We start from the raw sequence: 17,624 nt of genomic DNA on the forward strand, positions 1-17,624 counted from the left end.
AACTCTAAATAACAAAACAGTGAAATGGTCAAAGCATTTATGGTAATTTTTCAATGAATGAAACCTTCCTTGTGGGGCATTTCCAAAATGTGGGGCATATATCGGTAATGGGTGGTTTAAAACACAAGGGCCACAAAGGTCTGGAGCTCAGCTGAAGCAGTTGAGACAATAGGTGTAATTATTGGAACTTCCCTTTGCAGACACCTTTCTTAGCAGGACAGTCAGTCCTGTGTACAACTAGGGGCAGTAGTGATGGTCCCAAATGGAATCATTTATATACAACTTGACTTCTGTAATCAGGACACCTCCCTATCAAGGACAGCATTTCTCAGTTGCAGAGGTGTCCTTTTTTAAATAGAGAGGATCTGCTGTTTGCCACTCTGACTGCTTAATATAGCACTCAAAAACTAACTCACCATGTGTGTCTTCCAGCTCCTCATCAGGGCCATTAATGTCAAGATCATCTGCAGAGATGCCAGCAGAGGCTTCCAATGGTTGTTTTTCAACTGAAAATATTATAAACTCTAAATAACAAAACAGTGAAATGGTCAAAGCATTTATGGTAATCTTTCAATGAATGAAACCTTCCTTGTTGGGCGTTTCCAAAATGTGGGGCATATATCGCCGATATTATCGGTAATGGGTGGTTAAAACACTAGGGCCACAAAGGTCTGGAGCTCAGCTGAAGCAGTTGAGACAATAGGTATTCATACATCACCCCCTATCTTACATAAATGAAATGGTCCTACACCAACAATGGCATGAAGAGGAGAGAATCACCAATGGACAATAACTGCTGTATTTGTACTGGTACCAAGTTTGAGGTGTGAAGCGACAGTCAGGTAGTGGTCACAAAACATACACTCTTTGTCCAACGAGGTTGCTGTTTCAGAAGACTTTGACCTCAGTGACCTTGAAAAGTAGGTCAAATAAAAACCCAAAAGATATGTGATGTACCCTTGCTAGAAGTACCTACTACCGTACCATATATTTTTTCAAAATATTCGAACAAGTATCAAGGGAGATATCGCACATTTTCACTTTTGACATTTGATGGCTCCCAGGTGGCCAAACTATGAAGCATATAAGGCCGCAGTACGGTCTCCGAGTAGGGGTCATTCAGGGGCACATTTGTACCAAGTTTCAGTTCAGTGACTTTTGAAACGTGCCACCCATGTCTAACGATGGATCCTCTGTCATGGTATTAAAAGGCTCACATGAGAACACTTGCGCAAACCTGAGAATAGTGTTTCGCTGATTAAGTGTCAGACAGTGTTCGTTTTGTGCTTGCCATCTGTGATTTACTGGCTATCAAGTATAAATATGCTATTGTAAAAGCATATCAATTGTGCCTGACAAAGTGTTACATGTGTTTAGCACTGGCAGCAACTGTCCCATCCATGACAAATCACAGTTCAAAATATTTTTATCTTTATATACCTTCCTCCAGATTGTTACTGTCAGGTCTATTCTTTGATTTTTTAAACTTCACAAGAAGGATTTCGGCACTCTTCCTTGTTTCTTCATCGTGACTCTTTGTACACTGTAAAAGATAGGACAGGATTTCCCAGAAATTTTCTCGAACTTCTTAATTTTGCAGCCTTTGCGGAATGATGAATGGAGTCGAGTGGAGTATCCTCCAATCTAAATGAAGCGCGGGAGTCTACCAGTACCAGAACTGGTAATTTTATTACCGGTATTGTTTTTTTGACGTTCGGTCGGGTCATGTGGCTGATTTGTGCTAAACCTTTTATTCAACCTCTGCAATTGGAACAAATAACACTGGGCATGACCCCTTAGTATGGGCACATAAATCGATACTGAATCCAGATTCGTTTTACCTGGGTGCATTAGCGTAGCTTTTTCTCTCAAGCTTTATTGCACGAGAAGTGTGTTTAAGACAGTTCATTATGTTTACATCAGAATCAGATCTGAATGCATTCCTTTCATCTGCCATCTAAATGGCCCTTTTATGACTCACCTCGTTAAATGTTAACAAGAGTTGAGGGACATCTTCGAGGCCAATTAAAAATTCTGGTGTTGCTTCTATTTGTTGGATTATCATACTTAAGGTCCTCCTGGTAAAGAGTTTTGCCTGCAAGTACAAAAAGGTTAGGTATGATTATAAAACTAAACAGAATTAACAACTTTTGATAGGCTTTGTGGAGCGGAAATGTTGACTATAAATGCTATAATTGCCAATGCCTATGAGATTACTTTTTTTCGGACTTAACTTTAAATTTTATGTCAGTGTTCAGGCTAGCTGATCATGACCATTAGTGGAGTTGTGGACATTCGGATGATTCATTCGGACTACATTCTCTGATCCAGAGGAATGATAATTTTGAGGGTTGAGGGTGGGGTGGAGGACGACTACGGTCGTCGGGAAGGATGGTATGAAGTGGCGCTGTGGTATCTCCACTGAAGCCGAGACTACCACAGTCTCTCTTCAGTGGAGATAACTAAGCATGTATTCATCTAGGGTTATACTGCTTTAGATCTATAGAAGCAACAATGAGTGAATAAAGGAACACGATCGCCTAGCTTACCCGCTATTTGCGATTCACGATTTAAGGGGAGCTTTGCGAACATTGTTGGGGAAAGAGGGTCTGTGCCCGCAAGGCGAGAACCACATACTCTTCTGGCATTAACGAATCGAAACAAAACGATGCAATGCGATATTTGGCAGATTTGCCAGCAAAACGTAAATGGGCCAGTAGACAAAAAGTAGAAGTCATAAGTGACCCGATTTCGGCTCAGATGTTTCTGGGTAGTTTTAAATGCTCGCTGTGAGTGTGACTACGCATAATGCAAAGCAGTGTGGCTCTAATCTACTGACTCTTTAAAACTAAAGACTATAAATAAATAAAGGTCAGACACTGACCTGTTCAACTCCTTCGGCTCCCTGTTGGCTAACGCAAATGGCATGGCTGATGTCATGATTGAGCTGGATTAGAAACAGCCTCCCTGAAAGTGAAGAGCCCACTAGAATAGAATATTCACACCAGGCAAACTGCATGAAGTACCCAACCAGAACCGATACCTTTGCTAAAGCTAGCCGCAGACAGACGAATAGCGCTCAGCATTATTTGGCACAGCATATTGCAAGTTGCTTGCGTCGGGAAGCGCTGTCCAGAAGCACTGTGCATGCGGATGACTTGCAACTCGGGCTAAGCTGTTTTCAAAAACACCGATTTGTGGGCTTTTATGCACGACTCATCACATGTGGCGAGGGCGGCATAAACAAATCATGTAGCGCCGGAAGGCACAATCTGATTGGCACCAACATTATGTCACCGCTAGGGATTGTAAATAATGCCACAATAATGCCACAATGCGCAAGCAACCACAGACAGCTTGTGGCTGAGCCAACAAATGCTGTGCCAAATATTAAACTGATTTGATTTTAGAAATACGGCTGTGTCATGCTGTGCAAGCTGGAATAGCACGGAGCCATCAGATTCAGAGACAGGCATTTTTTTGTGTCTCAGCCAATTTGAATATGGCTGTGCTAAATTAAGTAATGCTGAGCACTACAGTATATGTGTCTACAGCTAGCTTTAGCAAGGTGGGGCACAGCATTGGACAAATTAAATGGTGAGCTTTTATCAGTTCGGCAAAAGTGATTATAATACAACGTTGTGTTATTCAACAACTTTGCGTTGTCATAAAGTGCAACATTGTTTTTTATGACAACGATAACGTTGTCACTTACTGCAATCTTCAGCTTCCGGTACCATCGGAGCAAGGTTATCCTCATCGGAAAATTGCCTCCTGTTTCATAGAGGGCAGCACAATATTTAACATCGATCAACCCAAAGTAAATTTTGAGTTCTACCAAGGATTTTTCGAATTTTGGACGATATACTAGTATCAGTTTTATCACTTAAAATGTTCTTGAAATCTGTTTTGCCTGCAAGTACAAAAAGGTTAGGTATGATTATAAAACTAAACAGAATTAACAACTTTTGATAGGCTTTGTGGAGCGGAAATGTTGACTATAAATGCTATAATTGCCAATGCCTATGAGATTACTTTTTTTCGGACTTAACTTTAAATTTTATGTCAGTGTTCAGGCTAGCTGATCATGACCATTAGTGGAGTTGTGGACATTCGGATGATTCATTCGGACTACATTCTCTGATCCAGAGGAATGATAATTTTGAGGGTTGAGGGTGGGGTGGAGGACGACTACGGTCGTCGGGAAGGATGGTATGAAGTGGCGCTGTGGTATCTCCACTGAAGCCGAGACTACCACAGTCTCTCTTCAGTGGAGATAACTAAGCATGTATTCATCTAGGGTTATACTGCTTTAGATCTATAGAAGCAACAATGAGTGAATAAAGGAACACGATCGCCTAGCTTACCCGCTATTTGCGATTCACGATTTAAGGGGAGCTTTGCGAACATTGTTGGGGAAAGAGGGTCTGTGCCCGCAAGGCGAGAACCACATACTCTTCTGGCATTAACGAATCGAAACAAAACGATGCAATGCGATATTTGGCAGATTTGCCAGCAAAACGTAAATGGGCCAGTAGACAAAAAGTAGAAGTCATAAGTGACCCGATTTCGGCTCAGATGTTTCTGGGTAGTTTTAAATGCTCGCTGTGAGTGTGACTACGCATAATGCAAAGCAGTGTGGCTCTAATCTACTGACTCTTTAAAACTAAAGACTATAAATAAATAAAGGTCAGACACTGACCTGTTCAACTCCTTCGGCTCCCTGTTGGCTAACGCAAATGGCATGGCTGATGTCATGATTGAGCTGGATTAGAAACAGCCTCCCTGAAAGTGAAGAGCCCACTAGAATAGAATATTCACACCAGGCAAACTGCATGAAGTACCCAACCAGAACCGATACCTTTGCTAAAGCTAGCCGCAGACAGACGAATAGCGCTCAGCATTATTTGGCACAGCATATTGCAAGTTGCTTGCGTCGGGAAGCGCTGTCCAGAAGCACTGTGCATGCGGATGACTTGCAACTCGGGCTAAGCTGTTTTCAAAAACACCGATTTGTGGGCTTTTATGCACGACTCATCACATGTGGCGAGGGCGGCATAAACAAATCATGTAGCGCCGGAAGGCACAATCTGATTGGCACCAACATTATGTCACCGCTAGGGATTGTAAATAATGCCACAATAATGCCACAATGCGCAAGCAACCACAGACAGCTTGTGGCTGAGCCAACAAATGCTGTGCCAAATATTAAACTGATTTGATTTTAGAAATACGGCTGTGTCATGCTGTGCAAGCTGGAATAGCACGGAGCCATCAGATTCAGAGACAGGCATTTTTTTGTGTCTCAGCCAATTTGAATATGGCTGTGCTAAATTAAGTAATGCTGAGCACTACAGTATATGTGTCTACAGCTAGCTTTAGCAAGGTGGGGCACAGCATTGGACAAATTAAATGGTGAGCTTTTATCAGTTCGGCAAAAGTGATTATAATACAACGTTGTGTTATTCAACAACTTTGCGTTGTCATAAAGTGCAACATTGTTTTTTATGACAACGATAACGTTGTCACTTACTGCAATCTTCAGCTTCCGGTACCATCGGAGCAAGGTTATCCTCATCGGAAAATTGCCTCCTGTTTCATAGAGGGCAGCACAATATTTAACATCGATCAACCCAAAGTAAATTTTGAGTTCTACCAAGGATTTTTCGAATTTTGGACGATATACTAGTATCAGTTTTATCACTTAAAATGTTCTTGAAATCTGTTTTTGTCAACTAGTAGTTGTATTTATACAATGGTTGTTCAGTCAGCCGGCCACACGCCGTTTTTCTGTCATAAAGACGCGATTCTCTGACCACTGCGACAGTGGCGGCTCCTAGCGGGAGATCGTGCCATAAAAAAATCGTAATAAAAAATCGTAATAAAAACCTTGCACCACAACAAGTGTTTGATAAAAGTATGATACCATTTTTACAGAGGTTGATATTGATACCATTTATAACGATAAATTGATATTTCAAACTTGGACAACCATATTTTTCATCTTCTATTCAGGTGAAGAAGCGCAAATATTCAAAAAAATTTTATGTCAAATTTGGGGGGCCAACCCCGTCTTAAAACGCCGAATTGAAATTAATCACTGTCTTTCTTCACCTATATTTTGTTTTATAGATAAGCTAAGGTCATTATAAATCTATCCCATGCGGCTTCATGGGTTGTTTGCAGGATTGATAGAGATAACAAGCAATTTCCAAACTGTGCCAAATCACGCAAAATTGCCACCTAAAATTATGTTGAGTAGCAAAAAATGACGTCAGAGTGGTCAGAGAATTCACCTGAAAACAGCCCGTGGCCGGCTGACTGTGTTGTATAATACAACTATTATGACAACGTTCTATTATAAGCACTTTTGCCGAACTGTTAAAGCTGAATTGATTATCTGAATATTAATAATGCACTGTTGTCAGCACTCGGATCATGCTCGTCACATCAGCTTCTCAAGAAGACCAGTTTCTAATGCTACACTTCTCTATGCCAAAATGCATTTTTGGGATGCATCAAAAATCCCAGCTAGAGCTCTATAGGGGGCAGTTGCCCTGAATATCCTGATTATTTTTCATTAGGGCCTTTATTTGGGGGTACCATGCCAAAACTATTACTTGTACTTACAGGAATCAACATCGTCAATGGTTTTTCCTGGCTCCTGAAATTAAAATGAGTCCAATAAACTAGTGCTCACAAGTTCAAGCGTTTTAAGGATAAAATATCTTCAAGCTGGGAAGCTGGGTTAGTGTCAACCAAACTATCTACTGTGCACAATCCATTTGTCCGGGCCGTAAGTTCAGAAGTATTACGAGTATGAGTATTCCAGTTTAATAAACAAAAAAACCAAAAGAATCAATCTCCCAACTGAACACACATTCAATTTGACAATGTTGTCATCTACAGGTGCACAGGTGTCATCTTACTTGTAAATTTACCAGATTCCCGGCCTAGGAACGACACAAGGGGAAGGGAGCCACCAAGCGTCTTAGGGGGGTAAACTAGACAAAATTGATTTACAGAAAATGTGAAAATCTGCGGGAATATAACCACCCATACTAATCATCTTTGGATCCACAACATACCTTTCTCCACTCCAAATCCTTCTCTCCGTAATCATACGCAACTTCATCCCCTTTCTGTATTTCTTTTGTGGAATACAGGCAGAGATGAGGCTGACCATTTGTTACCATCTTCTGCACTTTGGCATTCCTCTCCCTCCCTTTGGCATCATTCACTAGTCTCGCCAGGCACACTTCTGAAGTGGCATCAATGCTGAGAAAATCGACAGAAATCATTTGTAATCATGGTGGAAGATGATGATTTTTGGTACGGCAGATTGTACTTAACCCCATGAGCTTGCTTAACTTGCCAAACGGCAAGCACAAAATCGCCATAATTTTTTCCAAACTCACTGTTTGGCAAACGCAAATTTTCTAGTCATCTATAGTCTGAAGTCACACATTTCCTTGTACATGTTCCATGTGTAAACAGCTCAGGCTGCACCTGTAGTGTTTATTGCACAGTTTACTGGATTCAAAATGACGGAAAGACCCATGTACGCTAGTCACTACTAGTGTCGATAGCTTGGCTAATCAGCGCTAGTGTCAGTGTGATTCCAACCTTTAAGCTATCCAAAAGGCAATCATGTCATATGTATTAAAGAACTGCCTTACCAGCATTCTTTTCCACGGTGGGAAAAAAAATATAGATAGTTGCCCAGTTGCCTTTTTTTGTACTGGAGCCCTCTACGGTCACCCTCATCACTTGTAATGAGTTCGCCAGAGTACCGCAGCAGAAATGTTCCTGATTTTATATCGTGTGTGGCAGTTATACCTCTACCTGAAAATGTACAATTTTGAAGGAATAGGCCGAATTGTAGTTAGACACTTTCTGATGCCTGTTGTATGGTTGTAAACATATCCCAAATTTCTTCATGGGGCATTAGGGTAAAGACTGACTTTAGACTTAAAACTTTCAGAAATATGTTTGGTTTGTGCACTTGGATTAAAGATGTTCTTTGTCCAGAATCACAACCTGTATGACCTGAAATGAATGATGCAAATGAATTTGAAAATGTGCTTCTTCCTATCCATGCACTTGATTGGGGACAACGTTTACATAACGTAGTGTTGGCCGTCGTCATGTCACCATGCATTTTACATTACCGTGACACGACATCTTCGAAATGTTTTCCCCAATCAAGTGCATGGATCTATAATCCTACCTTTTCTCGGACCAAAAAAATTCATTTGGAGACTACAACAATCCAGCATTTCCTTCTTTTCAAAATCAGCACCATTTTCACCTCGCCTTCCCCTCGTCTGTATTAAGAAAAGAAAGTTCAGAATAAGTATTTATTGATAATCGAAATATGGGAAACTGAATCATAGGGCAGGTTGAAATTAGAGGTGGACAGAAAACAGAGCATAGGTGAAGCTCCCGATGTGCGCCGCCCAACCGGGGTCAGGTGGCCCTCCCCAGACATGCCAGAAATATTTGAATTTGAGAAGGCTCTATATGCGATTTCCAAGCATCTGAGAGTGAGACCCAATTTCTATGTTGTTTTATCTGGAAAAAAGCAAATACGGCAGCCTGCTGCGTTGTTAAAGTGAAAGCGGTGCGTGCTGGGACTGGGAGACCAAATACTTCATCGATGATACGCAGCGTATCGGGTAAATAGCCCGTAGATAATTTATGCGGAGTGATCGTTGCGCCACCAAACAATTTCCTGCCGCGGTCAAATATAGAACTACAAGTACTGTAGCCGTGGTAGCACCACAGGCAAGATATAGGCAATGCCGCCACCCTGACCCCAGGGGCCGCCATCCCAAGGAGGGGGCTTTTTGGGGCCACCACCCCCAACATTTTTTTTTTTTTTTTTTACTCATTTTTGGTAATTGAGGTGGCCGCACAAAATTTAGTTCCAAACACAACCAATGAGGGATGTTGGCCTTGTCCTGAATCTTTTATTCTTACCATTTCGAGTACATGCCACAGCAATAACTTATTGTTGATGCAACAGTAATAGGATTGACATCCCAGTGTCAATGAGCCAATCAACAGCCAGAAGAAAGTCATCAGTATCAAAAAAACAAATGCAGTTTAATCCGTGGTATTCCAAATCGGTGAAGTCATATTCTTTATCTGAGAAACGTTGGTAGCTTGCAATGTACTCTTCTGGTTCAAGAAATAAAATCAGCATGGTTCTAACTTCTACACTGGTCGTTCGGGCGTGGCCAGGCATAGCTGAACACTACATCATATGACCTTGTATGCTAAATCACATGCATGCTCCGCGCATTGTGTGACATCCATATGACCATGCATCACTCGCGGGAGAATGAGAAGGTGTGGGCAAAGGGCTTGGATACGGGAGAGGCCTACATATAAAAGTGGGCCGTCCGAAATTATGGGGTTAGCCGAAAGTTTGACGTCTGTAAGCGGTATTCATAGATCTGTAGTGAGTTGACCCTACAATAACTGACTGAGCATTGAGACAGCAGCCGGCCTCGCCCTCGCCCGGCCTCGGCCATGTCGGCTCGTTTTTTTGACACATTATTGAAAAAGGTGCATTAGGCCTAGGCTAAGGCCCTACTTTTCGATTAAAAAACATTATGAACATACCGCAGAGGATTTGATTGTTATCATCGTCAGGCCTATGGCACATATTAAACAGATGGCTATATAAACAATCAGGAGCATAACCAAAACTTACCTTCATGCTGCTTCGTACTTCCATATTAATTGGATGCATGCATCGTGTTCGAGTGGGAGAGTCGCGGGGATCGTCTCATTATCTTGCCAGGTAAAAGCTAAATGGAGGGGGCCGTCTCAAACAGTCAAGCGTGTTTTGATGCAAAAAACGAAGTGACTTCATCTGGTTATGGAGCTAGCTCATTGTAGCTCCACTGTAGGTCCATTGTCTATTATAGAGGGAATTCGCGATTTGGGAAGTCAGCTATATACTTCCATGGGCTATGGGCAATGGGTCTTTTTACTGGGTCTATAAACCTATACTTATAGGCTTAATAGTAGGCTATACAAAGTCTATAATTCGGGAAGGAAGAAGTGAAGTTGTTTTTGTTTATTGCTGACTGACTTCACCAACCAACATTGTGGAGGCATGGGATGGTCATAACCACCATTGTCGGCGAGAAGGAGACGACATAGGGACTGCCAATATGGCTTGTTCGTATCAGACAAAGTCACAACCACCATTGGGTGATAGGAGGAGACGATACAGGGACGGTCAAGACCTGATCGTATCAGGTATAGTCACAACCAACATTGTGGAGGCATGGGATGGTCATAACCACCATTGTCGGTGAGAAGGAGACGACATAGGGACTGTCAATAGGACCTAGGCATATAGTCACAACCACCATTGTCAGTGAGGAGGAGACGACACAGGGACTGTAAATATGACCTGATCGTATCAGGTATAGTCACAACCAACATTGTGGAGGCATGGGATGGTCATAACCACCATTGTCGGTGAGAAGGAGACGACACAGGGACTGTCAACAGGACCTAGGCATAGTCACAACCAACATTGTCGGTGAGAAGGAGACGACGTAGGGACTGCCAATATGGCCTGATCGTATCAGACAAAGTCACAACCACCATTGTGGGTGATCAGGAGGAGACAATACAGGGACGGTCAAGACCTGATCCGTATCAGGTATAGTCACAACCAACATTGTGGGTGAGGAGGAGACGACACAGGGCCTGGTCACAACCAACTGTCAATAGGACCTAGGCATAGTCACAACCAACATTGTCGGTGAGAAAGAGACGACACAGGGACTGTCAACAGTACCTAGGCATAGTCACAACCAACATTGTTGGTGAGGAGAAGACGACACAGGGACTGTCAATATGACCTGATCGTATCAGGTATAGTCACAACCAACATTGTGGAATCATGGGATGGTCATAACCACTAGTGTCGGTGAGAAGGAGACGACACAGGGACTGTCAATAGGACCTAGACATAGTCACAACCAACATTGTCGGTGAGAAGGAGACGACACAGGGACTGTCAATAGGACCTAGACATAGTCACAACCAACATTGTCGGCGAGAAGGAGACGACATAGGGACTGCCAATATGGCCTGATCGTATCAGACAAAGTCACAACCACCATTTTGGGTGATCAGGAGGAGACAATACAGGGACGGTCAAGACCTGGTCGTATCAGGTATAGTCACAACCAACATTGTGGGTGAGGAGGAGACGACACAGGGACTGTCAATAGGACCTAGACATAGTCACAACCAACATTGTCGGCGAGAAGGAGACGACATAGGGACTGCCAATATGGCCTGATCGTATCAGACAAAGTCACAACCACCATTGTGGGTGATCAGGAGGAGACAATACAGGGACGGTCAAGACCTGATCGTATCAGGTATAGTCACAACCAACATTGTGGGTGAGGAGGAGACGACACAGGGCCTAATCACAACCAACATCGTTGGATTTTAATACAAAGACGACTTCCTTGTCAGTGTACCACTCAAAACACTGACAACTGAAAATGAAGACAGGATCGATCGAGGGTTAAAGCCAATGGCCGCGTGCATGTGCCCGGACCCAAACTAACAAGACGGGTACTAGGGCCTAGCCTCTACATCTAGGCCAACACTAGCACCCACAGCAACACTAATACATAAATTGCTGCTTTGGGGCACTATGTTGCCATTTTCGGCCAATATTTGCATGAAAAACAAAATTTGTCGGGATCGCTGGGCGAGGGGGGGGGGGCATAGTGCTGAGCCCTGTCCCCTCTCACTAGCTGTGCCCCTGAAACCGGTATCTCGAAGGGTATTAAAAATGCCCCCTATTTCTGGATGCCCCACAGGACAGGTTTCATTTTGTAGAAAATGTCCATTCCCAAAAGTGTATATAATTTGTGGGGCATTGAATACGTCCCGTAGTTTTAGATACTCCACAAGACAGGTTTCATTTGTAAAAAAATCACATATATTTTGTTTTCAATTGGTCCAAAGGTGGCAGCACTGTACGGTAATTTTGGACGATGCGTTTCTTGAAATCAAGCAAAACTACGAGAGTGAAAATTGTGGGGTATACCATAAAGCCTAATGGACAAAACTCTCCCCAATAAAAAGCTTTTACTAAAACCAGTATCTTTCTGCGGACAGAAATGAACAGGGTGTTTATCCATTCCCTTTTAATGCCCAAGAACTATCAAATATTGCCATTTTCATCGTTTGGTCGATGGTGAATTTCCGACTCACATTTTGTCTTATAGTGATGCTTTCGACTGAGTTGAACTAAAGAACACTTTCAAATATTGTTGAACCAAATCTTTGTCCACAGGAACTTTTGAAATTCTAATCTAGACGTTAGCATAATGGCGGATATAATGAAGTCGTATTTCAAGTCGGAAGCCAGCACTCCCCGGCTTGGAATACGACTTCATTATTTGTGGCTGAGGCACACTTCCAATGAATAGTTTGCATAGTTTTTAACCAGGAAATATGGTCTATAGTATGAAGCCGTTTTCAAATTAGTTTGATTAAAGGTGTCTCGAAATGACCAGTTTAAATCAATCACAATGCTAAGTCGGAGTCTGAACTTCTCTAATATATTTTTTTCTCGCTGACTGCTGGAGCAACGGAGCTAAAAGGCGTGACACTTGGAAATTGTGGGGCGCCGGGGGGGGGGGGGGGGGGGGTGACAGAGCCTGGGTCTGGGGCTGGGTCTGGGGCCTCCCCCAGAAAAAAATCCCAGAATATGATAATTGAACCTCATTCCTAAACGACAAAATCTGGGCATAGTTTATTTAATTCCAAATACGCACATTTTTAAGCCTGTCTGGAGGTTCTGGGCTACGTTAGGAGTCGTTCAAGTATTAAATACGCAGCTGGGGGGGGGGGGGGGGGCGTACACGGGCAGGGGTTCTTTCCAGATGGGGGGTCTAAAATACCCCAAAAGTTTGCATAATATAATGCTTGAATGACCCCATAACCTGCCTAATGCCATCCTCACAGAGCGATGTTCGTTTGTTTAGTGACGCGATAAAGAGAAACCACTGTAAAAGTTGCCTGCAAGCGCTTAAAAATTTTATAACATATTATATATCCCACAAATTTTTCAATCCCACTATCGATGATAAATATGTGGGGCAGTAATTATATGCCCCACAAAGACAAAAGTACACGTAGTGCCATCTAGACTGCAAGTTGGAACTAAAACGGGACAAGTGTGTATAAAACAGAGTTATTGGAGAGTGACACTACGGTGTCCCATGAGGCCAAAGGGGTCTGAAAAACGTTGAAAAAATTGTGGGGCATTATATATGGACCACCAGCGAGATATGCCCCACAGTAAAGGTTTCATACAGAAAAAGACCTCATAACTTGATAATGTATTTATATGTATGTATGTATTTTGTATAACTAAGTCAACGAACTTCTTAGAACAGACGCATGAGATTAATCAGTGAACCAATGCATGTACATACCGTATCGGAACCGGCCAACCCCAATTCACAATGACAAAAGATAACCGAAGAAAGTATAAGGAATGATCGCAATATCTTGACTCGCACGTGTATCGAAACTGTATACAAAGTTCCGCTTTCAAAGTTGGCATCTTCGAGTTGGAACAAACCGTTCACCGGGTAGAGACATCTTGAGGCTGAGTACTTATCTATCTCCATTGGAGTTGGCATATTAAAGTTGGAATCATGTCCATCAGAGTTGGCACTATTATAGAGTTGGAGCGCAACACTGCCCTCCTCCTAACATCATTACGCCCTGCCGCAAGGGCCATCACCAAGGGCCAAGCCTCCATCCATGAGGGCCTAGCAGACGACGGCGGCTGGATTATGCAAAGCCATAGCTGGTTCTTATTCAAAATTAGAAGAGGACATGGAAATGCCCAGGGGAATGGCTGTTTTAGGCCTACATGGCCTACGTGTAAGATGTACAGCCTATGGCTGTCGTCTGAAATCTTCTGAGCCCGCCACAGAAATCGGGTCCAAAACTGTACATGGAATCCAAATTAAGATGAGTTTTACAGCTAACTTTGTTCTACATTGATAATACGTATGTGGATAACAATTCAGAATTTAACATTTATAAATCCTTTAAAAATCGAAACCGGTAGAAATTTGGCCCGATCAGTGACAGTGGCCGCTTCAGTGATGGCGAATGTCATGGGTTCAGTTCGCTCTTTCATGTCAATTTGTTTACGGGATTTTTGAAATGCGCGCCATTTTTTCGCTCGTTTGCCGACTGACGCGCGAAAATCCTTTCGTTGTCCCCCCATTCTCCGCTCTTTTGAAAGAGCGGATTGGTCACCCAAAGAGTGAGGGTCTAGAATAATCAGATAAATTTCACTCTTTTCGAGCGGAAAGCTATTAGCTCTTTTGAAAGAGTGAGAAATTTACATGTTTGTTTTAAGAGAGTAACTTCGCGATTCGACAAAAGGGTGCGGTCTCAGTAAGGTATCGCACCAACAAAACATTCGATGATCAAGGCTAAAATGTTATCGCGGCCGTATACTAGATGTCTAATAGACGCGCAGATCAGCGTTAACAATGCTAGCATTTTACTAGTGTATAACGTTTAACAACAGCAGAATGGGGTGGTTGGTTTCCACGACATAACTGCCCGGTACAGTTTCGAACCTTTTGTGTCTCGCCAATATTTGGTTGCCCGATTCTACATAACCCATTATGATTGTCAGATGACCACCCCACCCCCTACGATTGCTGTGCCCACTAGCGCTGGCAGGATCCGACCAGAGATCCTCTTAATCTCACTTTCTGCAGCAATGTTTCACTTCTGGTTTCATCAACACCTCTTAATGAGGGCTGATATTTGTGATAATGTCTTGTCACTTCTATTCGTCGTCGTCGCCGTCGCCATCGCCATCGTCATCGTCATCGTCATCATCATCACAGCTGGGAGTGGTTTCAACCTTTGCATAACTTCAACTGACAATAACTTGAAGACGTGGTGAAATCATTGATAAGTCTTGCGCATTCTAATGATGGTTTGGAGTGTTCATACCCCGCCACTGGCCAGTGATAATGGTTCATGTTACATTCATCTCAATGTAAACAGTTGGTCAAGGAAGACTATAGGCAGGAAGCAGAGTCCAACTGCCCATCGTCTCCACCTGACCCACAAGAGGCACTGGGCCTCGTTTCACTGGGACATATGAATAGTATCATCCGTCCACACGTGAATAGTGGCAATGCATACCTACTGCTAGGTAGCAGAGACGCCTATTGGCCACTTGGCATGTTCTTATTTGGCCCACTTGGCTCCTGCGTGTAGTCTTTCTAAAACAATAACGTTATCAGAAGCAATGGCTTCAAATCGTTTTATATACATTTCTACATCCGCTATGTGCTAATGATTCTCTAACCAAGATAATATGTAAACAAATAAAATTATGCAATCATCGATGCAATGATGGTCCATTTTGTTAAATTACCAGTTGGTCATGTAAACAGATTCTGAGATGCTTTGTGACTTTCGTGTTTAATTCCAACAGTCACTGTCATTGAATTACCATCCATTTGTTGGCCCATTTGTCATACCTGAATGTCTTGACTTGATAGTAAAGTTTTAAAAGATGTTTTCAACATCAACAGACTGAAACCTGCATTTATTGCCACAAAATGTCAGCAATTTGCAGAAGCTAAAAGAAGCATCGACAAAGTCTAGAACTAACTGTAGAAAGTCATGCACACCTGGTAACTGATGAAAAGAATGTAAAGCTCAGTGAATGTTTTGGTAAGGTCCCCATAATGTATTGTGGTACACATTCAGTAGATCTCGGCAATTAGAGTGCAGTGAGGTCCGTGTAATGTATTGCGGTACACATTCAGTAGATCTCGGCAATTAGAGTGCAGTGAGGTCCGTGTTATGTATTGTGGTACACATTCAGTAGATCGCGACAATCAGGGGTGGTACTTCGACCATCTCCCTATGAGGTGCCTTTGGGCATGATCTTTGGGCCAACCACGATGAAGAGAAAAGTTCAGGCTGCGATAAATGACTTATAGAGAAGAACGAATATTTTATTATCTCAATTTCGGGTTGCCACTCACGAAGTGAAATACAGGCTTTTCAAATCGCATTGTATGTATCTCTATGGGTATCAGGGATGGGATCTATCATTTCAAGGGATTGAGAATGGAGAATATGTATAAGAAAACTTCTGAGCTTACCGTATCGAACGCATAATGCTTTGATTCCGTTAATTATACAAGATTATCCAATTCAAGCTCAGATAGAAAAGCGCTTTGTCACCTTTTTTGAGACTATGGATGTCAAACAATGTATACCTTCGACTTTGTAAATGTATTATTGAGGGTGGGAGCCGGACATCTCTGGGGAAAAGGTTTAATTTCTTGGTTGCTAAGTATGGATGGGATAGCGGCAATTTGTCCCAATTATATCCTACATGTATGACGCGGGATGTTAGGATGATGGATGTATCAGAGAAGCAGGAAAGAGTGGCTGGGCAAATTAGGGAGTTGATGAGTGGTCGAGATAGGGGGATGAATATTTTGACAAGGGGGAAATTGAGGACGTGCTTTTTGAATTATGTGTTAATTAATTGATGAATTGGTGAGCCACATTGATCTTTCTATAATAGAATACAAGGACTGTAAATCACTTATCATTTGTAGTTGTTTGTATGCCACGGTTATCTCTTTATATCAGAAGGCTATACCAGTACTGTTAATTTATTTGTCATCTGTAGTTTGTAATGCACGACCAATTACTGTAATGCACCCCTGCACTATAAATGTACCAAAGTGTACGAATAAACACACATGGTGCAACTGCCAATAGCCAAGTGCTATGTCCTTGTATGCATAAATGTTGTATTGTTCCATACATACTGCCCTTGCATACACGAATGTTGTATGGTTCAGTGCATAATGAAATGATCTGTTAGAGAGTTGAATCAAAATAGGGTTAGTTCCTGGACAGTTGAACTATAGTGCAACATTTTACTTGTACACTATGTTACATGGTGTCAGACCAATGGAAGAATGTCAAAGAAAAGAAAGATTCTTAATTTTTAATTCTGTACACATTGTATAATAATAAATATTTTAACGTGTAAGGATGGTCGTTATCTCAATTATGTATTTGCTCTTGATATTAAAATGAAACAGAATGTATAATTTACATGACCTGTAGGCCTATCTAAACAATGAGGTCTATGGCACGCCAAAGCGGAATTATTTCAACCCTGTACAAAATATTAGCAACATTTTAAAAACGATCCAACATTTTCAGAAAACAAGCCAACATTAGCGGAATTATTTCAACCCTGTACAAAATATAAGCATTATTTCAAAAAAAGATCCAACATTTTCAGAAAACAAGCCAACATTTTTTTTTAAATGTTGACAAAATTTTACGGCAACATTTATTTTCGTTCAAGATTTTTTTCTTGCAACATTTTTTTTCGTCAACAATTTTTTCGTTCAACATTTTTTCCGTTCAACAACGAGCGCCACCTATGAACTGCTAATAAAACTTGTGCGCAGGGACGAGGTTAAGCTGGGACGATCTCCGCAGTTCTCTCAGCAAATCTTCGAAATCGCTAGCATTCG

General features: G+C 42.1%; 1 protein-coding gene across 1 annotated transcript; it reads right to left on the reverse strand.

Annotated features, from left to right (window-relative positions):
* Positions 1-1,432: 1,432 nt before the first annotated feature.
* Positions 1,433-9,194, reverse strand: LOC135499956 (uncharacterized). The gene is made up of 8 exons (XM_064791026.1): positions 8,983-9,194; positions 8,231-8,327; positions 7,680-7,845; positions 7,089-7,278; positions 6,631-6,664; positions 4,703-4,785; positions 1,982-2,095; positions 1,433-1,543 (listed from the first exon to the last, which is right to left on the reverse strand). Exons 1-8 carry the CDS (start codon positions 9,082-9,084, stop codon positions 1,433-1,435), a joined length of 897 nt encoding a protein of 298 aa, XP_064647096.1. The 5' UTR covers positions 9,085-9,194.
* Positions 9,195-17,624: the final 8,430 nt, after the last annotated feature.

This window comes from Lineus longissimus, chromosome 15 (genome assembly GCF_910592395.1).
Source record: "Lineus longissimus chromosome 15, tnLinLong1.2, whole genome shotgun sequence".
Lineage (NCBI taxonomy): Eukaryota > Metazoa > Nemertea > Pilidiophora > Heteronemertea > Lineidae > Lineus > Lineus longissimus.